Source organism: Mobula birostris, chromosome 11 (assembly GCF_030028105.1).
Source record: "Mobula birostris isolate sMobBir1 chromosome 11, sMobBir1.hap1, whole genome shotgun sequence".
NCBI lineage: Eukaryota > Metazoa > Chordata > Chondrichthyes > Myliobatiformes > Myliobatidae > Mobula > Mobula birostris.
Window position 1 is genome coordinate 82,174,361 of NC_092380.1, and position 27,774 is coordinate 82,202,134.

The following is a 27,774-nucleotide window of genomic DNA, read 5'->3' on the forward strand; positions in this document are numbered from 1 at the left end:
CATGGTTTTCATACAGAAAGTACAGAACAGTTATAGAGCTGAAGAAGATATCCTGATATTATCAAGAATAATACTAATCTTTAGCCAGGAAAAATAGCAGTCGGGTTGCGGAGAGTCGACTTGAATTTATTAAAAAGTTTATTTGCTTGATAGATCTTTTTTCCGAGTCTGTAAGAATGGGTTTTTGGACGCTCAGAAGACCTTCAATAATGTGCTATAGAAAATCAAAATTAGGAGTGCAAAGTATTGGAATGGTAAAGAGAGAGGCTGAATAGCCCAAGTATCAACAGTACTTTGTACTTATTTCAGATTTCCAATAATTGTATTATTTTGCCTTTCAGAAAAATCCCTGATGGTTTATGTTGTTCGGCTTTGATTGTGTGTGGAAGATTTTGTGTAGCTTGCGTTAATTTTATTTTGGTCCGTAACCACAGCGAAACGTCGCTACTCGTTATCTAGCCATATGAAAAATTATGGAGTTCAGCATCTGTACCACCAGCTTCGAACACCCACCTGTTCCCTATTCTGCATTGTCTAAACTTACCGGTAACAAGTGACACTTTACATTCAATTTTTAGAGAATATTAATAATTGATTTCCTCTATAAACAAGTAGAATTATATAAAGTCACAGCACTGTTCATCATAAATATAATGAATAGCAGGATTAATTAAAACCCTGAGAGGACTGACGATTTCTACCTGCGTCTCCTGAGCAGTCACCCGGTAGGGGGCGCGGGTACCGGCGGAGCATGAATACCATTGGCTGACGGCGCATTCGACGTCATTGGAAACGGCCCGGCTTCGCAGGACCCGAAGTAGCTGTCCTGGGAAAGTTAGCACCGGCCGCCGAATTCAGCTCGTGTTCCTGGTAGCTCCAGTGAACGGTCGGGGAAGCAGTGCTGGGAAGGTATCCTCCTGCGGGTGGTTGGGGGAGTGGAGGGCACCGGGGATCCCGAGCCCGTCGGTTCCACGTGAGCAGCGGTTCCAGCACCCCGTGCGTGACCGGAGGCAGAGTGGGTCATCGTGGTGGTGGGGGAGGGGGTTCCCTTTGCGTCCGGCTCTGGGTGGGTGGGTGGGTGGCAAGGAGACATGTCCCGGGACATCGTGGTCCCCATGCCCCGGGGGGAGGGGAGGGGAGGGGTGTGGACTGAGCGGCACCACGACATCGTGGGAAGGTGGGGAGGGAAGCGAGGGTGTTGGGAAGAGCGGGTACCAGGACCCAATGTGGGAAGAGGTCCCTTTACTTCTGGGGGGTGGTGGGAGGGAAAGCGGTCCCTGGTGCACGGAGGGGATGGGGAGTATGCCCGGAACACGGAGGGTGGCTGTTTTCTTTCCTGTGCTTTCTGCTTGGCTTGGAGTTGATGCTTAGTGACCGTGGTCTAATGCGGCCAGGATAGAGGTGCCCCGCTCCTCCCCAGCGTGATCAGTATGTACCAACCATGATGCCAATTTAAACCAGTAATCCCATTTGCCTGCACGCCATCCTTATCTTTCCATTTCCTGCGCGCTCACGTGACCGACTAAATGCTTTAAATGTCACTATCTTGCCTGATTCCACGATCTCTCCTGGCGTGCGATCTCGGCACCTACCGCCCTTTCTGTCAAAAACACAGCTGCTAGACGCTTACAAGCTTGTGTGTATATGCTGGCTCATGACGGTAGACTTGGGATCAGCCACTACCAACCACATCGTGATTGAGGCTGGATGCTCTAATTTACCTTTTTCAGCGGTGCAAGCTTCTAATTTATTTTTGTTCCTTCAATTCAATGTTTTTGCAAACTGTTGCTTGAGCGAGATACACCAGCTAATTGTGGTGTCACAACAACAACCTTCCACTCAACGGGACGAGGAAACATGAACCAATCGTCAGGGAGGGATCAGAAGTGGAGAGAATGAGTTTCACGTTCTTGGTTGTCAAGATCTCTGAGGGTCTAACCTAGTCCCAACATACTAATACAGCTATAAAGAAGGCAAGAAAGTGGCTATGTTTCACTTGGAGTTTAAAGAGATTTGGTTTGTTGCCTAAAACACTTGAAAACCTCTGCAGATGTATCTTGGTGAGCATCAGTCTGGTGTGGGGGGGGCCACTGTACAGGATCGAATGAAAAGGCAGAAAGTTGTGAAATTAGTCAGCTCCATCTTCGGTAACGAGCCTCAATATGCAAGACATCTTGGAGGAGCAGCGCCTCAGAAAGGCAGCGTCCAGTAGTAAGGATCCCCATCAGCCAGGACATGCCCTCTTATTGTTACTGTCAGAAAGAAGGTCAGAGCCTCAAGGTACACATTCTGCAATTCAGGAACAGCTTCTTCCCCTCTGCCACCCGATTCTTAAATAGACATTCAACCCATGAACACTACCTCCCTTTCTTAATATTATTTCTGTTTTTACACTATTTTCAAATTCACTATTTAAATACACATATTTACAGTAATTTATTTCTATATTATCATGTATTGCATTATACTGCTGCAGCTAAGTTAACAAATTTCATGATGTGGCAGACCCCAGTTTGTGCAGCTTCAGAGCTGTGTCACATGTTGCTATAAACAACACTGGGGCCCCACAGGGGACTGTATTGGCTCCCTTCCTGATTACCCTGTATACCTCGGACTTTAGGTACAACACTGAGTCATGTCATCTGCAGGAATTCTCTGATGACCCAGCAATAGTTGGGTGTATAAAGGGAGGACAGGAGGATGAATGCCAGGCTGTGGTTGAGGACTTTGTCAAACGGTGCAAGCTGAATCATCTGCAGCTCGGCATCAGTAAGACAACTGAGATGGTAATAGACTTTAGCAAGACTAAGCCTGCACTGCTCCCTGTTACTATTGATGGTGAGGACCTGTAAGTACCTGTGGGATGCACCTGGATGACACACTTAAGTGAAGCACCAACACAGAACAAGAAGGGCCAGAGTTGCCTCTACTTCCTGAGGAGACGGAGGTCCTTTGGAATATGCAGGCCTCTCTTTCACATGTTCTACCAGTCTGTAGTTCCCAGTACAATCTTCTATGTGTGGTGTGCTGGGGCAACGGCATCCACACAGGTGATGCCAACAGGCTGAATAAACTGATTAGAAAGGCTGGCTCTGCTATAGGAGTCAAACTGGGCATACTGGAGGTTGTAGTAGAACAAAGGACCCTCTGGAAAATCCTAGCAATTCTGGACAATGTTTCTCACCCTCTGCATGCCATCTTGGCTGAACAGAGGAGCTCTTTCAGTCATAGACTGAGACACCTGTGCTGCTCCAAAGAGCACTACATGAGGTCATTCTTACCCTCGGCCATAAGGCTCTATAATGTGTCAACCTATAGCCGGGGGAAGTGATGACCCCCTCCTGGTCGACTGTTATTAACCTCTGTTTAAGCTCTGTTTACCACACCCTGTGCAATACCACCATCACTTACCTGCACGGTGTGAATGTGCACCCATTACTGTATAATATTATGGTAATTCTTGTACTACCATCTTATCAGTGTGATCTTGTAAATTGTATTTTTAAGGTAACTTTTTTATTATTTCTTCTGATATTTGTATATCTGTGCACTTGCAGTGTTACTGTGACACTGTAATTTCCTTTGGGATCAATAAAGTATCTATGTGCTGGTGATATTAAAACTGATTCTGTTTCTGCTCTGATCACCAGCTGGAACCTAAACTCTCCTTAATCATTCTTAAAGCCTATTGTTTTAACTAACCCTTTTAATCATGTATTTTAGCATCAGCTTTTGCTCAATAATGCTTCATGAAGCAACTTGGCATATTTTAATATGTCACCAAAAGTGATTACATAATACAGACCTTGTCCTGACGAAGTGTCTCGGCCTGAAATGTTGACCATTTTATTTATTTCCATAGATGCTGCCTGACCTGCTGAGTTCCTCCAGCATTTTGTTTGTGTGCTATACAAATGCACTTTATTCATTGTTAATGAAAGAGTGCTTGGACCACTTTAGTAGCCTGAATCAAAATTTAATGTACGTTCCGCTAGATGCACGAAAACAGATGAATACCAAATAGTTAACCATATAATTTTGTCTGTATTTCAGCGGAGAACTGTTGGTATTTTGATCCATGGACGTATAATTCTTTCAAAAGTAAGCTTCAGAAGGTTTGAAGGCCAAGTTCATCCATACACAAAGATTCAGGATGTTCAGGAAAAAACTAGATAATCGTATCAGAGTCCAAATTGAAAATGGTGTGGCACAGCGCCAACGGACGATGTTTGTCATTGTGGGAGATCGTGGCAGAGATCAGGTACGTAGTTAAAAGTGGAATGGTGCTTGTTTGATAACGTACTGGCGGTTAATTTACTTTGTAGATTAAAATTTGCATTGTCAGTGGAGTTGGATGGTTGCAGGGAATCGGAAGAGTACAGAACACAAGTGGGTTCTTTTGCTCTACCTTGCTGTGCCTGTCCGTGCTCATCCCATTTGTCCACATTAGCTCTGCATCCCAATAAACATTTCCAGATGAATGTATTCCCAATAGCTGCCACATTCTTCCTGCAGTGTAGTGACCAGAACTGTGCACAGTTCTCCAAATGCAGTCCAACCAGTGTTTTGTACATGATATCCTAACTCTTATACTCATTGTCTCGGTCTATGAGGGCAAGTATATTAAATCTTTTTCTCACTACTCTATTCACCTGTATTGCTTTTTTCAGAGACTTATGGGCTTGTATCCCGAAGCCTCTCTATATGCCATTGCTCTTTCTTTCCCTGCCATTTACTCCAGAAGATGTTTCCTAGAATGTCCTTATCCTCAACAATATTAGGGCCTGGAGCATGTCCAAAAGACAAGGGTGAGACTTGCCTGTGTCTCCAGAGTTGCCAAAGATGGATCATCCATTTGGAGTTTGTCCTCCTCAGATATCCACACCCTCGTCGAAGCCAGTTTGCAGCTAATTCTATTAATATGAAGTCAATAAGTGGTTGGGAATTCCTGGATACAACAAAAGCTGTGGGACAAGATAATATGTTAGCTGTAATACTGAAGACTACACTCCAGAACTAGTCACATTGTCACTAGTCTATTCACAATGTTTCACCACATTTGCAACAGCAGCATTTGTCCATTTTCAGACCATCCCTGGGTGTGTTCACTTTTGAGGATGTCCCTAAGTTCATTTTGTCCCGAAGTCAGGAGAAAAATGCTCTATGATTGTAACAGTAACTTGATATAGGAATGAATGGCATCAAAAACACACGACTGATGAGAAAGAACAATTACTCAGTGAAGAGCGGGAGGAAGGTAGTTCTGCCATTTGTAGAATGAACATTTTTACATACTGTATGTTGGACCTTTGACTTTAATGCTAAATTAACTTTATGTACAAGTGCCTGTAAATCAGGTGTTTGTAACCTGCAGACGGAACCTATTGCTTCAGGAAATAGACAGCAGGAAAATAGCCCTGATACGTCTTAGTTAAAAATAACAGGGAAAATCAATCTGGCTCAGTATTACTGAATTGTTCTAACTTTATTCAACACTAAGGTGGTGGAAGTTGTTATTGACAGTGTTATCAAGCAGCAGTTACTCTGCCTTGTCCATTGGGCTTTGCTGGGATCATTCAGTTCCAGAATTTGCCATGGCCTTAGAACAAAAGGTCATATTCCACAGATAAGGTCAGAATAGTTGTCCTTGACATGAAGGCAGCAATTAACCATGGCAATAAGGAACCATGGGAAAACAGAAGTTGAAGGTATAATACTATAGCCCAACAGTAATTTTCCCGCATCATGAGATCAGAAGTGGAGCTATTCAGTCCACAATGTTCATTTCTGTTTTCAACTCCTCAACAAACGAAGCAGCCCTTGCTTATATGCAGCAAGACTTGGATGACAATCTGGTGTAGTCTGGTGATTGGCATGACATTTGCATTAGAACAATCAGATGACTGCTGTGTAGTCTAGTAACATACCATTGGCATTCGTGGTGTTAACGTTATTGAGTTCTCCACCTTCAGTGCTCTGGGGATCCCAGTTGTTGGTAGTACTTCATCATCATGATTATGTGCCATGCGGTATTCTATCCATGACCATGATTGTTCTTGGCAATTTTTTCAACAGAAGTGGTTTATCATTTTTTTTTCTGGGCAGTGTCTACAAGATGGAGGACCACAGCCATTGTCAGTACTCTCTTTTAGAGATTGTCTGCCTGTCATCAGTGGTCACATAACCAGTACTTGTGATGTGTACCAACTACTCATACGATTATCCACCGCCTGTTCCCATGGCTTCACGTGTTCACGTGACCCTTATCCGGGGGCGGGGGGGGGTGTTGATTGTCTAAGCAGGTGTTACACTTTGCTCAAGCCTGACCTGCAGACTAGCAGAGGGAAGGTGTGCCTTACACCACCTTTGGTAGAGACGTATCTCTACCCACTACCCAGTATGCACCATCTACAGAATGCATTGCAATGACTTAGCAAGACTAGTCTGAAAGTAAACTACAAATGTGATGCCTCCTCCACCAAGAAGAACAAAGACAGCAAATGAATGAACACTGCCCATCTTTCCATTTTTTTTCCCCATTGTTGCTCTTTTCCTAGAATACACCATCCAATTGCATTTTGGAAATACTTTACCAGAAGGACTATAGCATTTTGAGAAGGTGGCTTGTTCCCAGCTCCCCAAGGGGAATTGGGATTGGACAATCTTGCAAGCAACTTTGATATAACAAAATTTGAATTATACCACACAACTAATGTGCCCCCATGAGCTGAAAAGCATTTTCCCCACACCAGGTGTAGGTTCTGGATTCTCCATACCTGCCTGACTTGTAATTAACCCTTTTTTATCAGGACTGGCCAGTTCTATAGAAGTTAAATGACTTCTGACAGAAAGTATCCAGCTGGATGCGCTGCAGCATCTGAATCCTGGACCCCAGCTCATCAGCTAGCTGCGTATGGTTCTAGTGACTTCCATCAATGAGGCTGCAGTGTATTATCTGTTCTGCCATTCTCAACTTCAAATTTAGTTAATTTCTTTAATTCTGTCATTTTGAAATCCCTTATCAAGGCCCACACCTGATGGACACTGCACTCGGAGGATGTTGTGCTTTAAGCTGAACCCACAAATTTAGCTTCCCAGTTATCTGAATTTTAGAGTTGGCTGACTTGCAATTGAAACTGGTTACCCAGTTTTCTGTTTAAATATATTTCTGAATTTGCAAATTTGCAGACACAGAACAATCTGAATAATATCCAGATTGAAATTAAAGGTCACAGATAGTAGTGAGCAAGCAGATTACTGATCTGTGCTTTTAGTATACTGAAGATGCCTTTTAATTATGCATTTTTAACTGTCTCTTTCCCAAGGAAAGCCCACACACCAGGACACTAGTATCCCGCTACATACCTACACTTATTTTTCACTTTTTCCCTCCTACTTTACTTATAATACCTGATCAAGCGTCTACTCACTTGCACTACTCAGTTTTTGAAGGTTAAAATCAATTTTGTTTTGATTGTGGAATGTTTTATCATGTGAAGTGTTATATCCAAGGAGGATGTTGTTTAACTGATTGTTCGAACCTTTTCATTTTCACAACCTCTGCTCAACATTACAACTGTTGCCTTTCTATGATAAAGTGCCATTCCCATATCATGTTTTCTTTTTAGATTTTTGATGCATTGCTTCATTCTAGTCCAACTGATTATCATTTTCTGTTGCAATAAATCCAGAATTTTTCTTGTGTGATTTTTGTATAGCTGCAACCATACAAGGGCTGGCCTAAGTACCTTGGACATAGTTTTCTAATCTTCATCCTATCCGGGAATTGTCGTGTGGCATCTAAGCATTCTTTTTCTTCATTTCCAGTCTTGGATGATTAAAGTTAATTAGACCATTATCTAACTTGGGAACATGCAGTGTGAAATTTGTGGAAATGCCAGATGACTCTCTGGGATATGCCAGTGAAAGTTTTTTTCACTGGGAATTGTAATACAAGAATGGGATAAAACACGATTTTGTTTGTCTATTTTCACTGCAGGTTGTTATACTTCATCATATGCTCTCTAAAGCCACAGTGAAAGCCAGGCCATCTGTATTATGGTGTTACAAAAAGGAGCTTGGCTTTAGCAGGTAATGTTTATATTGTAAACTAAAACAAATACTCATATAGAATTTGAAATTTTGAATAATGTTTGATTTAAATTTAAATGTGTTTAAATATATTTAACCTTTTTAAAATACAACAAATCATTGCAGCTTTACACACTTACAATTCAATGAAGATCATATAGGTTTATTATCAATGTCAATTGAGAATATATAGTTACAAAACTATAACTATATTGGTGTCGCCTTGTAGTTCTCAGTCTGTACTGAGACTCACCTGCAGTCCATTCAGTTCTATCTTCTGCTTCCAAAACTGGTATCAGTTTAATGATTTAACAGTTTAAGAAAAGTTTAATGCTGAAAAATTAATGTGAACGAATGCATAGCTGTCCTTGCATTGATCAATGCACATGACCTGGTGAATACTCCCTATTTACAGGTGATTGATTAGTATGCTCCTAAGTTGACGTTTATTGAAGAATAGTAGCCTGCTGATTGATACTAATGTAAAACTTGCCACCACTGTCTTTCGAGCTTGAGTAGTTTATTTTGAAAATATAACCATCAAAACTGAGAAAATAAAATTTGCACTTTATCAAGTTTTATCAATTAGAAGAATTCTACATTATCTTTTGTCCTACCTGTCAGCAAAAAGAAAATGCAATATATTACATTTGCTGAAATTATCTATATTTATGTATAATGTCCAGTTTTATGTATAATGTACTTTCTGTTCCTAAAGTAAAAAAAATTGTTAGAAGTAGTCAGTATTGACTTGTGCATGAAGTGTTGGGCACTTAAGAATTAACAACTGTTATTAGACTTAGTGATTGTAATGTTGCCAAAGGTAGAATATTTGACCTAAGCTTCATTTTTAAAAATTGCCAAAATCTTGAAATTTTTAGCCTTGAAGAGAAATGCCCAAGTTTCTAAAAGCACAGTAGCAGCATGTCAGGTAATAAAGCAGGTCTGTACTTGTATTTTAAAGTGTTATTTGGTTTATGTTAAGTTTAGACTCAAAGGGATCTGATGCTATATTGGGCTGGCACAGAAGTGTTGTGGTTAGCACAATGCTTTGCAGTTCAGACAATCTGGGTTTATTTCCTGCCACTGCTTGTAAAGAGTTTGCACATTCTCCCCTGATCATGTGGGTTTCCTCCAGGTGCTCCGGTTTCCTCCCACAGTCCAAAGATGTACCAATTGCTAGGTTATTTAGTCATTGTAATTTGTCCCATAATTAGGCTGGCATTAAATCAGGAGTTGCTGAGTGGTGTAGCTTGAAAGGCTGGAAGGGATTCTCCGTGCTGTACCTCAATTAGAAGATATTTGGAATATATGGAATAAACAGATGTAGCCACATCTGTACTTGTGGAAATGCAGAGAAATGCTAACAAGTATTATTTCCAAATTTCTGTTTATGAATCTTGCCAGCACTTTGCAGGCAGTTATTGCTGATGGTGACTAGGTTATTACAGTTGGCGTTGCTGTTGTGTACATGCTAAATCCCTGGCTTTCCTCCAGTCATAGGAAGAAGCGAATGAGGCAGTTACAGAAAAAGATAAAAAGTGGCACGCTCGACCTCAAGCAAGATGATCCTTTTGAGCTTTTTATAGCTGCAACAAACATTCGGTACTGCTATTACAACGAGACCCATAAGATCCTGGGTAACACCTACGGAATGTGTGTTCTGCAGGTATGTGTGTTACGTTCATTTTCATTTGCTTGCTTCAGAAAATGCTGTCATTGACATTGGCGAAATTCTGTGGTATATGCTCCATAACGATCCTGGCCTCTCCTGAGATTGCTGGGCTAACCTTGTATTCAACAATATTGAGTTAAAAAGAAATTACATTTGTATGTCAAGTGAAAGGGTTTGTAGGGTTTACTACAATGCTTTCCTTTGTCCACTAGAAATAACGCTAACTTAAGACTTAAAGCTTGTATGTGAATGATGGTAACTTGATGAAGTACCGTGTACCCATAGATGTTAATTGCAGAGACAGAAATCTGTTCTGCAGGGTATGAGGACATCACAGACTGGGTGTCTAAAGGCCAGATTTAATCATTTTTATACTTGAGGGTTGGCCTACGGAGAATGGAATATATTGAATAGATGCGACTTATTAAATCCCATGTCTGCCTACTAGTTTGATACCAGTATTCTTCTCATGTTAAACATATGGATAGCGTTATGAAGTGCTTAATAGAAAGTCAAAAAAGGAATCTGCAATAAAATAGCAACAATTAATATAGATAATTTTAAAGGAAAATCTTCTCATAACTATTGTACAAGTATTCATAATCACTAAGTTTGTGAAGAGAAAGAGAATGTTTAAACCTTGCTTTTTTGTCACATCCTGCAGGATTTTGAGGCTATGACACCAAACCTTTTGGCCAGGACTGTTGAGACAGTGGAAGGGGGTGGACTTGTTGTGATTCTGCTGAGAACGGTCAACTCTTTGAAACAGCTGTATACAATGACAATGGTATGTGCTTTGTTTGACAGGCTGCTGAGCTCAATCCTTTTTTCACTAGATGTTTGATATGCAATCTTTTATTCTTAAAAAATAATGACAAACTGTTGGCTAATACTCTCTGAAATTCGCAAGTTTGATTTTGTTGGAGAAGTTCGAGCACAGGTTCAGTAGAAGTGATGCTGGAGCTAAAGGACAGAGCAGACATCAGGCCAGCATGCATTCTTAAATCTGTGGCATTTCTGCTCTTGAGTGATTTACTTTATCATGATTGTAGTCATTTAGCAGATTTTTACTGACTTCAAACAGATCTCAGAACAACTTTAAATCATTTGTTCATTCTAACATGTTTCAACAATTTTATTTTGAAGTTAGGATGGGAAGCAATACTTGTTGGCCTTAAAAGTACAATAATCTCAACTCAAAAATGTCATTAAAAGATTTGTCTTTTGGTTTTGATTTTATTTTCTCTGCTCTCTTCCAAAGGATGTACATACACGTTTCAGAACAGAGTCACATCAGGATGTAGTTGGAAGATTCAATGAAAGGTAATAATTTTTCCAAAAGTGCTTTTAAACAATATTTGTCTGAAAGAATCTGCTCAAGCTTACCTGCCAATAAAAGGGAAAACATAAGTGTTAATTTTACATCTGAGTAACCAAAATCTGACCAAAATCTGTTAGTGACAGAGGACAGTTTTTGAATATACATTCTAGGACGATCAATTTCTTGAATTTTTGTTGCATTGCCCTCCAAGTATGTTGAAGTTGGTTCTGAAGTTTGGATTTTTTGAAGTCAGGATCAGTTTTAATTATCACTGATGTGTCATGAAATTTGTTTTATGACAGCAGTACATTGCAAGACATAAAAATTAGAATAAATTACAAGAATAAATAGTGCAAAGGATAAATAATAGGGTATATATAACAAGTAACAGTCTGATAGCGAAAGGAAGAAGCTATTCTTAAAGCATTAAGTGTGGGTCTTTTCTCCCCGATGGCAGTCGTGCATGAGGGTCTGTTAATCTAATCATTTGTTTGAAACTCTTTGCTAAATGCCCCAAATTTTTTTATGTTCATTCTGTTTCATCAGATTCATACTTTCTCTGGCATCCTGCAAGAATTGTGTTGTGATAAATGATCAGCTGGATATCTTGCCACTTTCCAGTCACATTCTTAACATTAATCCTGTCTCACCCAAATCCTCGGTATGTATTGTAGATCATGGTATCATAACGTTCGGGTTTTTGCTATTTGTTTATTTATATTGCTGACATGTATGACATAAGCAACAGTGGATTTTGTTAACATTGTATACAGTACACCTTTATCCTAAACTTGAGAACCTAGAGAAGGCTGATAGTGAAGTTTGATGCTGATCTATTTTAAGACCGTATCTCCCTATTTCTGTAAACCTGATATTCCCAAATGCACTAAGACTCCTTCAGAATGTAGAACCTTGGTCCCTTAAAACTCAAGCTTGTAGATCTTAATTGCAGTTCTCTAATTCAGATCCTATTGCCCCAAATTACGAGATTTCTTTCCTAATCATCTCAAAGCCTGTCCCTTCATTTCTGGAACTTCTGTCATTATTATTTCCTAGTAATAATGACTGGCATTGTCACTAAAATTTCTGATATGTGTGAGAAAGTGGTGCAGAAGAATTTAAGGAGTTAAATTCACTAATTAGTTTAATGGAATTATGGTTTAACCTTTCAGCAGGAATTATACAGTATCTGTCAATGTATTTTCCTAATTTTTTAAGGAGGAAAGCCTAACACCGGGAGAGATTGAATTGCGAGAACTTAAAGAGTCCCTAAGTGATACGCAACCAGTAGGAGTTCTTATTGATGGCTGCAAAACACTGGATCAGGTAAAATGCTCTGGCTGGTCGATAGAGTAGAAGAGCAGAGTATTTGGTCAAACATAAACTGTACACACCGGCTGTGTGGTGAAAAAGGCACAACAGCACCTCTTTCACCTCAGACGGTTGAAGTATGGTATGGTCCCCCAAACTCTAAGAACTTTCTGTAGGGGCACAATTGAGAGCATCCTGACTGGCTGCATCACTGCCTGGTATGGGAACTGTACTTCCCTCAATTGCAGGACTCTGCAGAGAGTGGTGTGGACAGCCCAGTGCATCTGTAGATGTGAACTTCCCACTATTCAGGACATCTACAAAGACAGGTGTGTTAAAAGGGCCCGAGGGATCATTGGAGACCTGAGTCACCCCAACCACAGACTGTTCCAGTTGCTACCATCCAGGAAACGGTACCGCAGCATAAAAGCCAGGCCTGATAGGCTCTGGGACAACTGCTTCCACCAGGCCATCAGACTGCTTAATTCATGCTGACGCTACTGTATTTCTATGTTATATTGACTATCCTGTTGTACATAATATTTGTTATACATTACTGTAATTGGACGTTTGAACATTTGCACGTTTGTAATGTAAAGATTTTTACTCATGTATTTGAAGGATGTAAGTAATAAAGTCAATTCAGTTCATTCGTTCAATTCATTCATACAGTTCATATTTTTAATTCATTCATGGAACTATGGGCATTAGTACAACCCTACTTTTTCCTAAGGTGGTGGTGAGCTGCCTTGTTGGGCACCTGCATTTGTTCTGATGACGTCACTCATGTTCTGTTGTAAGGTGACGAGTTCCAGAACTTGAGGCTGGCCTCATTGAAGGACCTGTAAGATATTTCCATCATGATGTTAGTTGATTTTATGAATGAGGTAGAAATGGTGGACAAAGTAAAATGGGCTCAAATTATAAATATGCTGTTACAGCTTTCATCTACTAAGAGGCTCAGATAAATTGTGTATAAATTGTGAGCAAAAACAGCAGGAAATTTGAAATGAAGGCTGGAAATACTACGTAAGAGAAGTAACATCTGCAGAGAAAAGGAAAATTTAATATTTCAGGTCAGTGACCTTTTCCCAGAACTGAAAAAAGTTAGAAATCTAACAATCTTTAAGTTCTGGATGTTTGAGGAGGTGGTAAACAAAAGGAATGTCAGTGGATAGCAGGAGTAACTGTGTGTTACAGGCAGCAATGATGCAGGGGTAACTGTGTGGTACAGGCAGCAATGATGCAGGTACAGGTTACCCCCGCCATCCGAAGTAGAGCATTCCTGTGAAACGGTTCATAAGCCGAAATGTAAAGCGAAGCAGTTACCATTTATTTATATGGGAAAATTTTGTGAGCGTTCGCAGACCCAAAAATAATCTACCAAATCATGCCAAATAACACATAAAACCTAAAATAACAGTAACATATGGTAAAAGCAGGAATGATATGATAAATACACAACCTATATAAAGTAGAAATACTTTTCCACAATAATTACTGCACTGTTCTCCGTAGCGAAAATCTTGCGCAAGCGCTGTTGGCAGAAACACGGCGCAAGTGCTCTCCAGTAACCTTTAAGCTGTGAAGCTGCCAAATCATACTGAATAACACGTAAAAATACACAGCCGATATAAAGTAGAAATAATGTATGTACAGTGCACTATCACTTACCGGAATCGGCAATCATACAGTTCTTTGTAAGCACTCAAACCATCCGGCAAATATCCCCTAAACCTACGTACCCTTTCAAAATTAAAGTTGTACTTTATCATTGCAGCGAAAATCTCACGCAGTTGCTTCACGTTCATTTTGCTAATGAATTCAGTTTTGATGTTACCCTTTCTTCTTCCAATTGCATCAGCTCTTCATCTATCAGTTCTTGGTCATGGGATGCCAAAACCTCTTCAACATCATCTTCGTCAGCTTCCACAAGCCAAACTCACTTTGTCCTTACTTCGTTCACCACAATCGAAACGCTTAACTATGTCTAGTTTTACGCTAAGTGTAACACCCTTATGAGCTCTTTCAGGCTTTTCCGATACTTTAGAACTCATCTTGCAAACGGCTGCTCACAGGCATGTGTTTAAGCAATGCCGGCGAGAATGCAGTTCCGAATCCAGGGAGAGCGGCTGCTGGGGGTGCGTGCTGCCTTTTATCGCGCGCTGATTTTTTTTCATAACAGTGAAAACACTTTCTGAAAGCGAAAATAGGGTACTAATGTAGGTCTTTCGTAACAGCGAGGTTTCGTAAAGCGAACGTTCGAAAAGCGGGGGACACCTGTATGATGCAATGATGCAGGAGTAACTGTGGTACAGGCAGCAATGATGCAGGCTGACAGAGTATCATGAAGGCTTACTAAGTGAAGAAAATCTGCCGGTAGGAGATGAGTTGAAGAAAAATAGGGACGAAGAGAGAAACTTAAGTCTCTAGAGAAGCATAGCATTACAAAGGCTCAAATCTTAAATGGAAAACAATCCTGTTAATATATCAGATGGCATCAATGAATAGAAAAACAATTTCATCTGTTTTTGATGCCACTGAGAGACTGTTTGAAATTGTTAATTGTCTTGAGGCTGTAACGTGCCTGAGCAGAGTTGAATGCTGGTTTTCAAGCTTGGGTCGAGTTTGATTGCATCTGCGTTTGAGAACAAAGACAAAGGTGTTAAAGTGAGAGTTAAAGTTCACCTGCAGGTAACAAGCCTTCACCGTCCTCTCAGCTGACACTTGTGTTTTCAGACTTAACACTATTACAAGTATTCCCTTTTGTGGTCTCCTTGAATCCATTCTTCTCTGATTTCTAACTTTGAAGCATCTTTGATGTGAAATATTAAATTTGTTTCTGTATTCACAGATACTGCTGGCTCTGTTGAGTACTTGTACTTTTTTCTATTTGTAATTCTATGATGACTATTAGTGGTATTTTACTTGATATTTGTACTTGGGCTACTCTTTGTTTCCAAATACATTTACCTTGACCACTTCAGAAATTTTAATTATCACTAGAAACAGCTTATGTTATTTTGGCAAGTCTAGTCATTTTGCAGGGGACTATTACTGGAATATCTTTCCTTGTACTGCAGCCAATGTAACAATTTGTTCTTCATCAGGCTAAAGCAGTATTGAAGATCATTGAAGCTATATCAGAAAAAACACTCAGAAGTACAGTCGCTTTAACTGCTGCCAGAGGCCGTGGTAAATCAGCTGCATTGGGCCTGTCTATTGCAGGAGCAGTGGCATTTGGGTAGGTGTTAGAACTATTAAATATCTCTATGTTTTGACAGTTTTTTCTGCTCATTATCTCATTGTTTTATCAATTGCTCTTAAATCCGTGTAATGTGGTTCCTAAATATTGCCAGAACTAGTTACTTTTAATTCTTTCAAACCTGTTAATGATTTTGAATCTTTGTTCAATCTCTCCATAACTAGCTCTATTCAAAGGAAATCAGCTTCCTTTAGTCTCTCTGCATAAGCGAAGTCTGTCTTTCTAAATATGAGTTCTGCCGAAGGGTTTCAGCCCGAAATGTTGACTGTATTCTTTTCCATAGATGCTGCCTGGCCTCCTGAGTTCCTCCAGCATTTTGTGTGTGTTGCTCAGATTTCCAGCATCTGCAGATTTTCTCTTGTTTGTTCCTGTAAATCTTGTGACAAACGTTGTAAGCCTAGGTCCAGGATTGCTGTGCACGTCCTTTCAATAATTGTTCTGCATTGCATTCTGTAAATCAGCAGTTTTCATCAGCCTGTTGAATTCAAATAATTAAATTTTGCAAACGCGTATATACAGAACCTTAGACACCTTTTGGTAAGATGGCCCCTTTAAATGGCAACTTTTTGCGTGCAGCTCCAGTGGGAATCGTCAAATATTCCTGTTCAGGTCTGCTACCGCTGAAATCCACAGTCACAATAGACAACAGATAATAGGTGCAGAAGTAGGCCATTCGGCCCCTCAAGCCAGCACCGCCATTCACTGTGATCATGGCTGATCATCCACAATCAGTACCCCGTTCCTGCCTTCTCCCCATATCCCTTGACTCCACTATCATTAAGAGCTCTATCTAACTCTTTCTTGAAAACATCCAGAGAATTGGCCTCCACTGCCTTCTGAGGCAGAGCATTCCACAGATCCACAACTCTCTGGGTGAAGAAGTTTTTCCTCAACTCCATTCTAAATGGCCTAACCCTTATTCTCAAATTGTGGCCTGTGGTTCTGGACTCCCCCAACATCGGGAACATGTTTCCTGCCTCTAGCGTGTCCAATCCCTTAATAATCTTATATGTTTCAATCAGATGCCCTCTCATCCTTCTAAATTCCAGTGTATACAAGCCCAGCTGCTCCAATCTTTCAACATATGACAGTCCCGCCATCCCGGGAATTAACCTCGTGAACCTCCGCTGCACTCCCTCAATAGCAAGAATGTCCTTCCTCAAATTTGGAGACCAAAACTATACACAATACTCCAGGTGTGGTCTCACCAGGGCCCTGTACAACTGCAGAAGGACCTCTTTGCTCCTATACTCAACTCCCGTTGTTATGAAGGCCAGCATGCCATTAGCTTTCTTCACTGCCTGCTGTACCTGCATGCTTACTTTCAGTGACTGATGAACAAGGACACCAAGATCACAGCCGTGGATACTTCAGTAAGCAGCATGTTTTAGGACATTTAAAAAAATGTATCTTTCAATACTCAAAATTGATGAAGTTTGGACAGCATACTTGGGTTGCGAGTATAGTTCCACTTTAAGAAAATGGAAGCGGGGACATTACTAGTTTACAGGTACAATTGAAACACAGAGGCTATAGACTTGCTCTCCGGACTATCCTGCTGGCAAATGTGCAGTCTCTGGAAGATAACAATGAAGACATCAGTAAGATTGCTGTACCAGAGAGACATCGGGGACTGATGTATATTCTGCTTTACGGATAAACGGCTCACACTTGCAATTTTGGGCACAGCGGTGCGGTCTGATGGCTTCACCATTCTCCCCAAAGACAGGACAGCTCAGTCTTTTAAAGGCAGAGGAGGTGGAGTATGCCTTATGATTAACTCATTTTGGTGCACAAACATGACAGTTCTCTTTGAGTTCTGCTCATCTGACCTGGAACATCTCATGGTCAGATATCATCCATTTTATCTGCTGAGGGAGTTCTCTGCCATTATCCTGCTTGTGGTGTGCATTCCACCTCAGGCCAACTCCATACAGGCACTGGAGGAGCTGTACAGCATAAACAGCAGGCACAAAACAGCGCACCTGGATGCCTTTCCTATTGTTGAGTGAGATTTCAACCAGGCCAACTTGAAGAAGTCTCTGAACAACTACCAACAATATATTATCTGTGGAACCAGAGGAGCCAACACACTTGACCACGGTTATACCACCATCAAGAATGTTTACCATGCTGTCCCGTGCCTGCACTTTGGAAAGTCTGATCACCTGGCTGTACTTCTACTCCCAGAGACCAAAGACTGTAGCACCTGTGGTGAGGGCCAAGAAGGCATCATAAAGAGGTGACTGAGGAGCCCTTACAGGACTACTTTGAGCCAGTGGTTGGACAATGTTCTTCTCTGTCTGATTGAATATGCCATAGTTGTCACTGACTTCATCGAGATCTGTGTGGATGAGTGTGTACCAGATATACCTAAACCAAAAGCAGTGGATGAACCAGGAGATTCGTAGTTGTCTGAGGGCTAGATCTGTGATGTTGAAGACCAGTGATCCAGAACTATACACGAAGTCTGGGTACGAGCTGCGGAAGTCTATTTTAAGGGCATAAAACAAATCCTATTGAGTTTAGAGACCAAATCAGATGCACATCAGCTTTGGTAGGGTTTGCAGGCTATTACTTCCCGCAAAGCAAACCCTAACATCATGAATGACTGCTGTTTCACTCGCAGATGAGCTCATTGCCTTTTATGCGTGCTTTGAAAGGGGAGAATAAAACTACACCTGTGTAAATCCCCACAGCATATGATGACCCTGTGATCTCTGTCTCGGAGGCTGAATGCTTGCAATGTGTCTGACCCTGATGGTCTACCTGGTAGGACTCTGAAAACCTGTGCCAACTAACTGGCAGTGAGTGTTAAAGGCATTTTCAGTCTCTCACTCCTACCTAAGCAAGGACCTGGACCCGCCGCAACTTGCATATCGCCACAGGAGGTCTACAGTGGATGCAGTCTCACTGGTTCTCCTCGTGGCTTTGGATCACCTGGATACGAGTAATACCTGCATCAGGTTGTTGTTTATTGACTACAGCTCAGCGTTCAACACAATCGTACTCCCAGTTCTAGTCAAGGAGCTCAAATCTTGACCTTTGTACCTCCCTCTGCAACTGGATTCTTGACCTCCTCACTGGGAGACGACAATCTGTGTGGAAAAAATAGCTCCTCACTGACAGTCAACAGCGCTGCATCTCAAAGATGCGTGCTTAGCCCATTGCTCTACCCTCTTTTCAACTACGATTGTGTGGCTGTGCACAGCTCAAACGCCATCTATAATTTGGATTTTGACACAGTTGTTGACAGAACTCAGATTGCGACGAGGAGGCGTGCAGGAGCAAGGCAGATCAGCTGGTTTTAGTGAGATTTTCAGGAAGATGTTGTTTCCTGTTTGGCATTGCTGTCAGCCGCACCTCCAACAATGCCCTTGGGTCAGCTGCAGGGTGACCAGCTGGGGGCCGCCGCCCATTGATATTTCCCTCCCTCAGCCCTGGTACATCTGGTGGCAGAGCAGTGGCAGTAATGTTTCCCTGCCACCCTCTGCAGCTTACAATGGGGTTAGTCGGTCCCCCGGTTTCTGTCCTTCCTCCTCAGCCATAGCCAAAAGTGACTCTTTTCTGCCTCTTCAGCCAATTCTCTGGTGGCCTTCCTGAGCCTTGCTTCAGTCACCACCATATCATGGAGTAACCTTGTCGTCGATGTGCCGATGAAGCCCCAGTATCCTGCCCCCACAGGGTAGATGATGGTTCTCCAACCAACTTCCTTACACTCAGCTGTCAGGTCTGAGTACTTCAGCCTCTTCTGCTCGTGGGCAGACTCCATTCCTTCCTCCCATGGGGTGGTTAAATCAATGGGGACTGTCTTCGCGACTGTGGACCAAAGTACTATGTCTGGGCAGGGAGATGTGGTGGTCATTTCCATGGGGAACTGTAGCTCTCTGCTGGGATCAGCCCTCATGTTCCACTCCTTGCCTGTGGAAGAATGTCCTGAAGGAGATCTTGGGGTGCTGCATTCAACGTTCTTACCAGCCTTAACAAATGGGGTCAGTTGTCATCCTGCTAGGGAAAGGCTGCTTCTCACATCCCACCTGCAGGCCTCTGGGGTCTCCGCCAGCTTCTTTAGGACCTGATCATTCTGCCATGTGTAGCACCATTGCAACAGCACAGTCGTGCATCCTACCAGGATGTGTTGGAGGTTGGCATTGGTGTTATCACACAGGGGGCAGCTAACCACTGCTGAACCACTGGTGAAGATTTCGGGGACAGGGCAAGGCTGTCACAGGCTGGCCTGATGAGGAAGCTGAGTCTGGCTTTTGGGGTCTTCCACAGGTCAGACCAGCTGATGGTGCCCTTCCACGTTGTCCAGCTTCCCTGGCGGGATACATATGGAGGGTTATGGCTGTGGTGCAGGATCGTGCAAATGGGCAGTTTAAATGGCTCTGCTTGGGCTAGATGGGCCAAAGGGCCTGTTTCTGTGCTGTTCTTTTCTACTAAGTGGAAAGGTTGAGCAGTTTCAAGTTCTTGGGTGCAGCGTCTCTGAGGATCTATCAATATATTGATGCCGTTACAAAGCTGGCATGACTGCAGCTATATTTCAGTCAGAACTTGAGAAATGGTCTGTCTCTAAAGATACTCACTAATTTCTACAGATGTTCCGCGCAGGGCGTTTTAACTGGTTGCTTCATTGTCTGGTATGGAAGGGCCACTGCTCAGGATCAGAAAAAGCTGCAGAAATTTGTAAACTCAGCCAGTTATATCATGACCACTGTCCTCCCCAGCATCCAGGACACCTTCAAAAGGTGATGCCTCATAAAGGTGGCATCCACCACTAAGGACCCCCATAACCCAGAGCATGCCCTCTTCTCATTGCTGTCATCGAGGAGGAGATACAGGAGCCTGAAGAGAGACGCTCAACATTTCAGGAACAGCTTCTTCCCCTCTGTCATCAGATTACTGAATGGATAATGAGCCTATGAACACTATCTTAGTACCTTCTTTAATCTCTTTTGCATTACTTATTTAATTTACATATTTATTTCTTCATGTATTTATTGTAATTTATGGTTTTTATTACGTTGTGCAGTGTAAGCTGCTGCAAAACAACATATTTCATGACAGGTGAGTGATATTAAATCTGATTCTGAAACACATTCTGAAACTCAATTGCATATGTTTTTATGACAATAGGATATTACTTCTGTGAAAGCATCAGAGCCAGTTGATTATGCCAGTTGTGCAGAGAGAACAATCATTGAACCAAAATCAGCATTGTAGAACTCTTTATTCCAGATAGTTTTGAAGGCTGAATAATGGATATTATATTCAAGACAAAATGAGATTTATGGAGAGTCAAAGATTAGGGAATCAGCGGTAAAGAACAGCTGTGGCTGAGATCAGATCAGCCGATGTCTGATTTGATGGTGGTGTGAACTTGATGGGTTTTGTTTCTGCTCTTGTTTCTCATTTTTCTATCTTTGCTTAATCAAGTTCAGTAGAAAATTATACCATGCGGTTTATGACATCTTGATAGTGATGTATTTTCTAAAAGGCAATGTCTAAAGTAGAAGAAATGCTCATTGGTTATGTATTATAGCTCTTGTGAGGCATTTTGTGTCTGACTTATTAAAGCTTAAAATGCATGTTTTTATGTCAGGGATAGGTGGTGGAGAGATCTGGAGAATATTGGATTCTGGTTAATTGGGATACATTGGGACCAGTACATTTTGGCCCAATTAAGCAGTTGCCCCGACTAGCCAAAGTTTCATGGAAAGCGTTTACAAGATTGAAAAACAGAAACTAATTTTAACTGAGTAACAAATTATGTTTTTAAATGAAATACAGAACAAATTAGAACAGTGTCAAATACTATAAACTGTATTAGTTGCTAATAGTTATCGGTGGAGGAACTGTACACTGCTGTGTTATTTTGATTGACACCGAGTGCAGATAACAAACTGCCTTCATACAATGCTTTCAACAATTGCCTCCTCCAAATCTTCATTTTCATTGTAACATCCATGATGATTGTTGACACCTTCAAATTCTTCGTAGTTCTTAGCTTGCTGAAGTAGTGAAATTGTTCCTTTTTCACTCCCAGACATTTCTCGCATCTCCAATCCTGAATGTTTGTGTATTTCTCGCCAAGAAAAGTCACTGCTTTTTGAACACAAACGCACTCCACTGAAGTTATTTAAAAGCTGTTTACTTCAAGCAGGGTATAGTGTCTAACAGCCAGAAAGCCATCCCAATTTAGTAGCACACTGTCCCAAATAAACAAAACAAATCCTGCCCACTTTATTAATTAGTTACTGTTCTTACTGTTCTTTAAGAGTTGTCCCTAATTAGCAGCTTTCCTGATTAACTGATGGCTCAATTAACTGGAATTTGCTGTATACTAGTCTCTTAAATTTTTGTGTTGAAATCCACACAATTATGGGCATACTATTGGCAAAATTCCTGGAAATGTTCTGTAATTTTTAACAATTGTGTGCAATTTTCTGTTCTTAACATAAATCATGGAGTGCATTTTCTATATATTTTGGCATTTGCTGTTATTCTGAATTCTACCAGTCAGTGTGTATTCTTATGGTAATGAGTGTTCAACTGAAATGGGGTGAGTTTGAAAATGGAAATCATGTTTAAAATGTGTAAAATCTGTGTGTTGTGCTCTTCTATATTCACTCTTCAAATAAAAATGTTCTGATTCCATTTGAATATTTAAAAGGTCAAACGTGTTAAAAAATATTTTCACCTCTCTGATGAATGCAATTAGACCATTTTAAAGTTAATGTATGTCAGTAGTTATTAAAAGTAATTGTGGCTTATGGGAGTATTTGCTCTGTTTTTAGATATTCCAATATCTTTGTCACCTCGCCAAGTCCAGACAACTTAATCACCCTTTTTGAGTTTGTTTTTAAGGGATTTGATGCATTACAGTATCAGGTAAGAGAGCAAGTCTACTTGAGTTGTCATAGAGTTATAGAATACTTCACAGAAACATGCCCTTCACCCTATCTGGTCTGTTGTTCTGCACAGTCCCACTGACCTGCACTTGAGCCATACCCCTCTATTCAAGCTTCTCTTAAATGAATCTGCTACATTCATACCACACTCGTACCACCCTCGGACTGAAGAGGTTCTCCTCAATTTGGGGTTTTCTCTCTTTCAAATCAGCAGTAGTACTCATAAAGAACATAAAATTTGCAGTATATCATTGATTTTGTTCAACTAGTGAATAAAGACTGAGTAACTTCTTACAGGGAATGCATAGCTGATTGACTAATAACGTTCCAATCACTGACCATTTTATCAAACTTTTGTCGCTTTAAGAAAAAGAGTCGTCTTTTATTGGTTGTTATCAGGGTTTGTATAATTACTTTTTTCAGGAACATCTGGACTATGAAATAATTCAGTCCTTAAATCCAGAATTCAACAAAGCTGTAGTTCGAGTTAATATCTATAAAGAGCACAGGCAGACCATACAGGTAATAATAGTACTCTATCGATTTCTCTGCTTCTGAGTTGCAAAAGTGAATGTGATAATATGTACTGATGCCCTCAGTTCAGTCCTTTCCTGCCTACATCCGTGACACTTCACGTGCTCTTGATCTGTTCAACGGTTTCAAGTTCCCTGGCCCTGATCATCTTATTTTCATTATGGATGTCCGGTCCCTATACAGCTCCATCCCCTATTTGGAAGGCCTTAAAGCTCTCCGTTTCTTTCTGGACACCAGACCCAACCAGTTGCCCGCTACCATTCTCGTCCGTCTGGCAGAACTGGTCCTCACTCTCAGTAGTTTCTCCTTCGGCCTCTCTCACTTTCTTCAAACAAAAGGTGTAGCAATGGGCACTTGTGTGGGCCCCAGCTATGCCTGCCTTTTGTCTGCTATGTGGAACAGTCTATGTTCCAAGCCCATACTGGTATCACATAATTCTCCATAACTTCTGCCATCTCCAACGGGATCCCACCTCCAAGCACGTCTTTTCCTCCCCTCTCACTTTCTGCTTTCTGCAGGGATCTCTCCCTACGCGACTCCCTTGTCCTGTAGAGCTCCCCACTGATCTCCCTCCTGGCACTTATCCTTGCAGGCTGAGCAAGTGTTGCACCTCCTCCCTCACTACCATTCAGGGCCCCAAGCAGTCTTTCCAGATGAGACAACACTTCACCTTTGTGTCTGTTGGGGTCATCTACTGTATCCGGTGCTCTTGGTGTGGCCTCCTGTATATTGGTGAGACCCGACGTAGATTGGGAAACCACTTCATCGAGTACTCATGCTTCATCCGCAGAAAAAGCGGGATCTCCCAGTGGCCACCCATTTTAATTCCACTTCCCTTTCCCATTCCAACATGTCAGTCCATGGCCTCCTCTACTGTTGCAATGAGGCCACACTCAGGTTGGAGGAGCAACAACTTATATTCCTTCTGGGTAGCCTCCAATCTGATGGCATGAACATCGATTGTTCAAACTTCTGGTAATGCCCCCCCCTCTCCTTCATCATTCCCCATTTCCATTTCCCTTTCTCACCTGAGTACCTTATCTGCCCATCATCTCCTTCTGGTGCTCCTTCCCCTTTCCTTCCCTTCCACGTTCTTCTGTCCTCTTCTATCAGTTTCTCCTTTCTCCTGCCCTTTATCTCTTTCACCAATCAACTTCCCAGCTCATTACTTCACTCCTCCCCCTCCACCGGTTCACCGATCATTCACTACCTTCTATTTCGTCTCCCCTCAGCCCTCCTCCTAACTCTGACCTCTTTTTTTTCTCCAATCTTGATGAAGGGTCTCAGCCTGAAACGTCGACTGTTTACTCTTTTCCATAGACGTTGCCTGGCCTGCTGAGTTCCTGCAGCATTTTGTGTGTGTTGCTTGGATTTGCTGCATCTGCAGATTTTCTGTTGTGCTGATGCAGCTTCCTTTTCTAATAGTATGATATATAAAGCAATTACAGGATTTCTGTTTTCCCGTTGCCAGTACATTCACCCAGCAGATGCTGTTAAACTGGATCAGGCTGAGCTTGTGGTTATTGATGAAGCAGCTGCAATCCCACTTCCATTGGTGAAGAAACTGATGGGGCCTTATCTTGTTTTTATGGCATCCACTATAAATGGGTATGTGATTGTTTTCTTGCCGAAAGCCATATGATAGCAGTATTTTCTTTATGCAAGCTGACTTGAAATTCACCCATAAATCCGAGAATCCAGATGGGAGAAGCACCGGCTGTGACAATATCTGTCTGTTAGTTTGAAACAAATGTGCAGGGGAATTATTATTTGCTATCGCTTACCCTTTGAAAACGTGGTAATTATAAGATTTGTGTCCCATAGCTTTAGTTGTTGAATACAGATCGTTAATCAGAAAAAAAAAACAAGTGAAATAATTTCAGATATTAGACATGCATTTGCATTAACGTTGTTAAGAGTTTTAAAGTTCTAGCTGATGTTTCCTGTGGAGAGAATATTCTGATATAATGGCAAATGTGGTATGTAAAATACATTGGAAGGTGCATGATAAATGGCTGAACTTCAAAGGTTCAAAAGTACGTTTAATTTCAAAGTATGTATACTTTATACACCCTTGAGATTTGTCTCCTTACCATATAATCATATAACCATATAACAATTACAGCACAGAAACAGGCCATCTCAGCCCTTCTAGTCCGTGCCGAACTCTTACTCTCACCTAGTCCCATCGACCTGCACTCAGCCCATAACCCTCCATTCCTTACCTGTCCATATAGCTGTCCAATTGAACTTTAAATGACAACATCAAACCTGCCTCAACCACTTCTGCTGGAAGCTCGTTCCACACAGCTACCACTCTCTGAGTAAAGAAGTTCCCCCTTGTGTTACCCTTAAATTTTTGCCCTTTAACTCTCAACTCATGTCCTCTTGTTTGAGTCTCCCCCACTCTCAATGGAAAAAGCCTATCCACGTCAACTCTATCAATCCCCCTCATAATTTTAAATACCTCTATCAAATCCCCCCTCAACCTTCTACATTCCAAAGAATAAAGCCCCAGCTTGTTCAACCTTTCTCTATAACTTCGGTGATGAAACCCAGGTAACATTCTGGTAAACCTTCTCTGTACTCTGTCTATTTTGTTGACATCTTTCCTATAATCCGATGACCAAAACTGTACACAATACTCCAAATTTGGCCTCACCAGTGCCTTGTACAATTTCAACATTACATCCCAACTCCTATACTCAGTGCTCTGATTTATAAAGGCCAGCATACCAAAAGCTTTCTTCACCACCCTATCCACATGAGAGTCCACCTTCAGGGAACTATGCACCATTATTCCTAGATCCCTCTGTTCTTCTGCATTCTTCAGTGCCCTACCATTTACCATGTATGTCCTATTTGATTAGTTCTACCAAAATGTAGCACCTCACATTTATCAGCATTAAACTCCATCTGCCATCTTTCAGCCCACTCTTCTAACTGGCCTAAATCTCTCTGCAAGCTTTGAAAACCTACTTCATTGTCCACAGCTCCACCTATCTTAGTATCATCTGCATACTTACTCATCCAATTTACCACTCCATCATCCAGATCATTAATGTACATAACAAACAACATTGGACCCAGTACAGATCCCTGAGGCACACCTCTAGTCACTGGCCTCCAATATGACAAACAATTATCCACCACTACTTCTCTGGCATCTCCCATCAGGCAGCCTTAAGACAAAGAAACCCAATAGAACCCATTTGAAAAAAAAGACTGTCAAACATCCAATGTGCAGGATAGAAAAAAACAAATCAAGCAGACAACTGAAGTTCACAAAAGTGACTCTACAACCTGAAACTAGTCATCACTGCAGCTGATGCATTATCCCGTTAGTTGCAGAAGCCTCAGTTCAGTGCAGGGGCAAGTAAACCCCGCATTGCAGCTAGCTGAACAAGCCTGTCCTTTGTCTCCAGTCCAGTACCCTGATGTTTTTAATCTGGCCCGGCATTTAAACCATTCCTAGCCCTCAGATTGTTCCTTGCTCTCAGGCCTTGAAGTTTCCATGGCTTATTTTGAACTTTTGCTTGTACGTGAGCAATTCATTTTCTATAGTGCTGTGTAACCAAGTTCTGTTTAGGTCTTTACCTGTTGTATGTAATGAAATTGGAACATGTTGTTAACAGTGAGGTGTCAATACATTTGCTAATGTAGTTACTGAGTACTTAATTTTGTTTTATTTACTAGATGTCAAAGCTAGAGTTTAGGACAGTGGTTTAGGTGTGTCGGCATTTCATTGCCCTGTGAAGAGAACTTGGTGGCAGCTAGCTAAAAACTACTATAAAATAAGTCAAGTTTTCATGATGTTATAACCATTCTAAAACTATTAAAATTAATTGAAATCATTGAAATTTAGTATTAAATCATTTAGAAAAACGCTTTAAGACTCAGTTTAATTAAATCAGAAAACATACAGTACTGAGAAAAAGTCTTGGGTATACCCTATAAAAAGTATTCACCCCCTCCCCTTGGAAGTTTTCATGTTTTATTGTTTTACAGCATTGAATCACAATGGATTTAATTTAGCTTTTTTTGATACAGATCAACAGAAAGTGTTTTGTGTCAAAGTGAAAACAAATTTCTGCAAAGTGATCTAAATTAATTACAAATATAAAACAAAATAATTGCATATGCATTCACTCCCTTGAAGTCAGTATTCGGTAAGTGCACAATTGGCAGCAATTACAGCCTTGAGTCTGTATAGGTATGTTTCATATCAGCTTTGCTCATTTGAACATTGCAATTTTACCCATTCTTCTTTACAAAACTGCTCAAGCTCTGTCAGATTGCAAGGGGATTGTGAGTAAACAGCCCTTTTGAAGTCCTGCCAGAAATTCTCAATTTGATCCAGGACTAGACTTAGCCACTCCAGGACATTAACTTTGTTGTTCTTGAGCCATTCCGTGTAGCTTCAGGTCATTGTCTTGCTGGAAAACAAACCTTCTCCTAAGGCACAGTTCTCTTGCAGACTGCATCAGGTTTTCCTCCAAGATTTCCTTGTATTTTTCTGCATTCATTTTACGCTTTACCTTCATAAGCCTTTCAGGGCCTGCTGCAGTGAAGCATCCCCACAGCTTGACGCTGCCACCACATACTTCACAGTAGGGATGTTGTGTTTTGATGATGTGTGGTGTTTGGCTTCCTTAACCCTTTTTTG

General features: G+C 41.3%; 1 protein-coding gene across 2 annotated transcripts in view; it reads left to right on the plus strand.

The window, feature by feature from the left end:
• The first annotated feature begins 795 nt into the window (after positions 1-795).
• The window catches only part of nat10 (N-acetyltransferase 10), a 62,247-nt gene continuing 35,268 nt past the window's right edge, over positions 796-27,774 (plus strand). Inside the window, exons 1-12 of one of the 2 annotated variants that reach the window (XM_072272657.1) lie at positions 796-909; positions 4,054-4,261; positions 8,000-8,091; positions 9,589-9,760; positions 10,431-10,553; positions 11,028-11,089; positions 11,634-11,748; positions 12,306-12,413; positions 15,509-15,642; positions 22,461-22,554; positions 22,998-23,096; positions 24,580-24,716. In XM_072272657.1, coding sequence (XP_072128758.1) covers positions 4,154-4,261; positions 8,000-8,091; positions 9,589-9,760; positions 10,431-10,553; positions 11,028-11,089; positions 11,634-11,748; positions 12,306-12,413; positions 15,509-15,642; positions 22,461-22,554; positions 22,998-23,096; positions 24,580-24,716 — 1,244 coding nt within the window. In that variant the 5' untranslated portion in view covers positions 796-909; positions 4,054-4,153. Of the gene's footprint in view, positions 910-1,317; positions 1,974-4,053; positions 4,262-7,999; positions 8,092-9,588; positions 9,761-10,430; positions 10,554-11,027; positions 11,090-11,633; positions 11,749-12,305; positions 12,414-15,508; positions 15,643-22,460; positions 22,555-22,997; positions 23,097-24,579; positions 24,717-27,774 lie in introns of those variants that run through there. The other variant, XM_072272659.1, reaches the window with a different exon arrangement.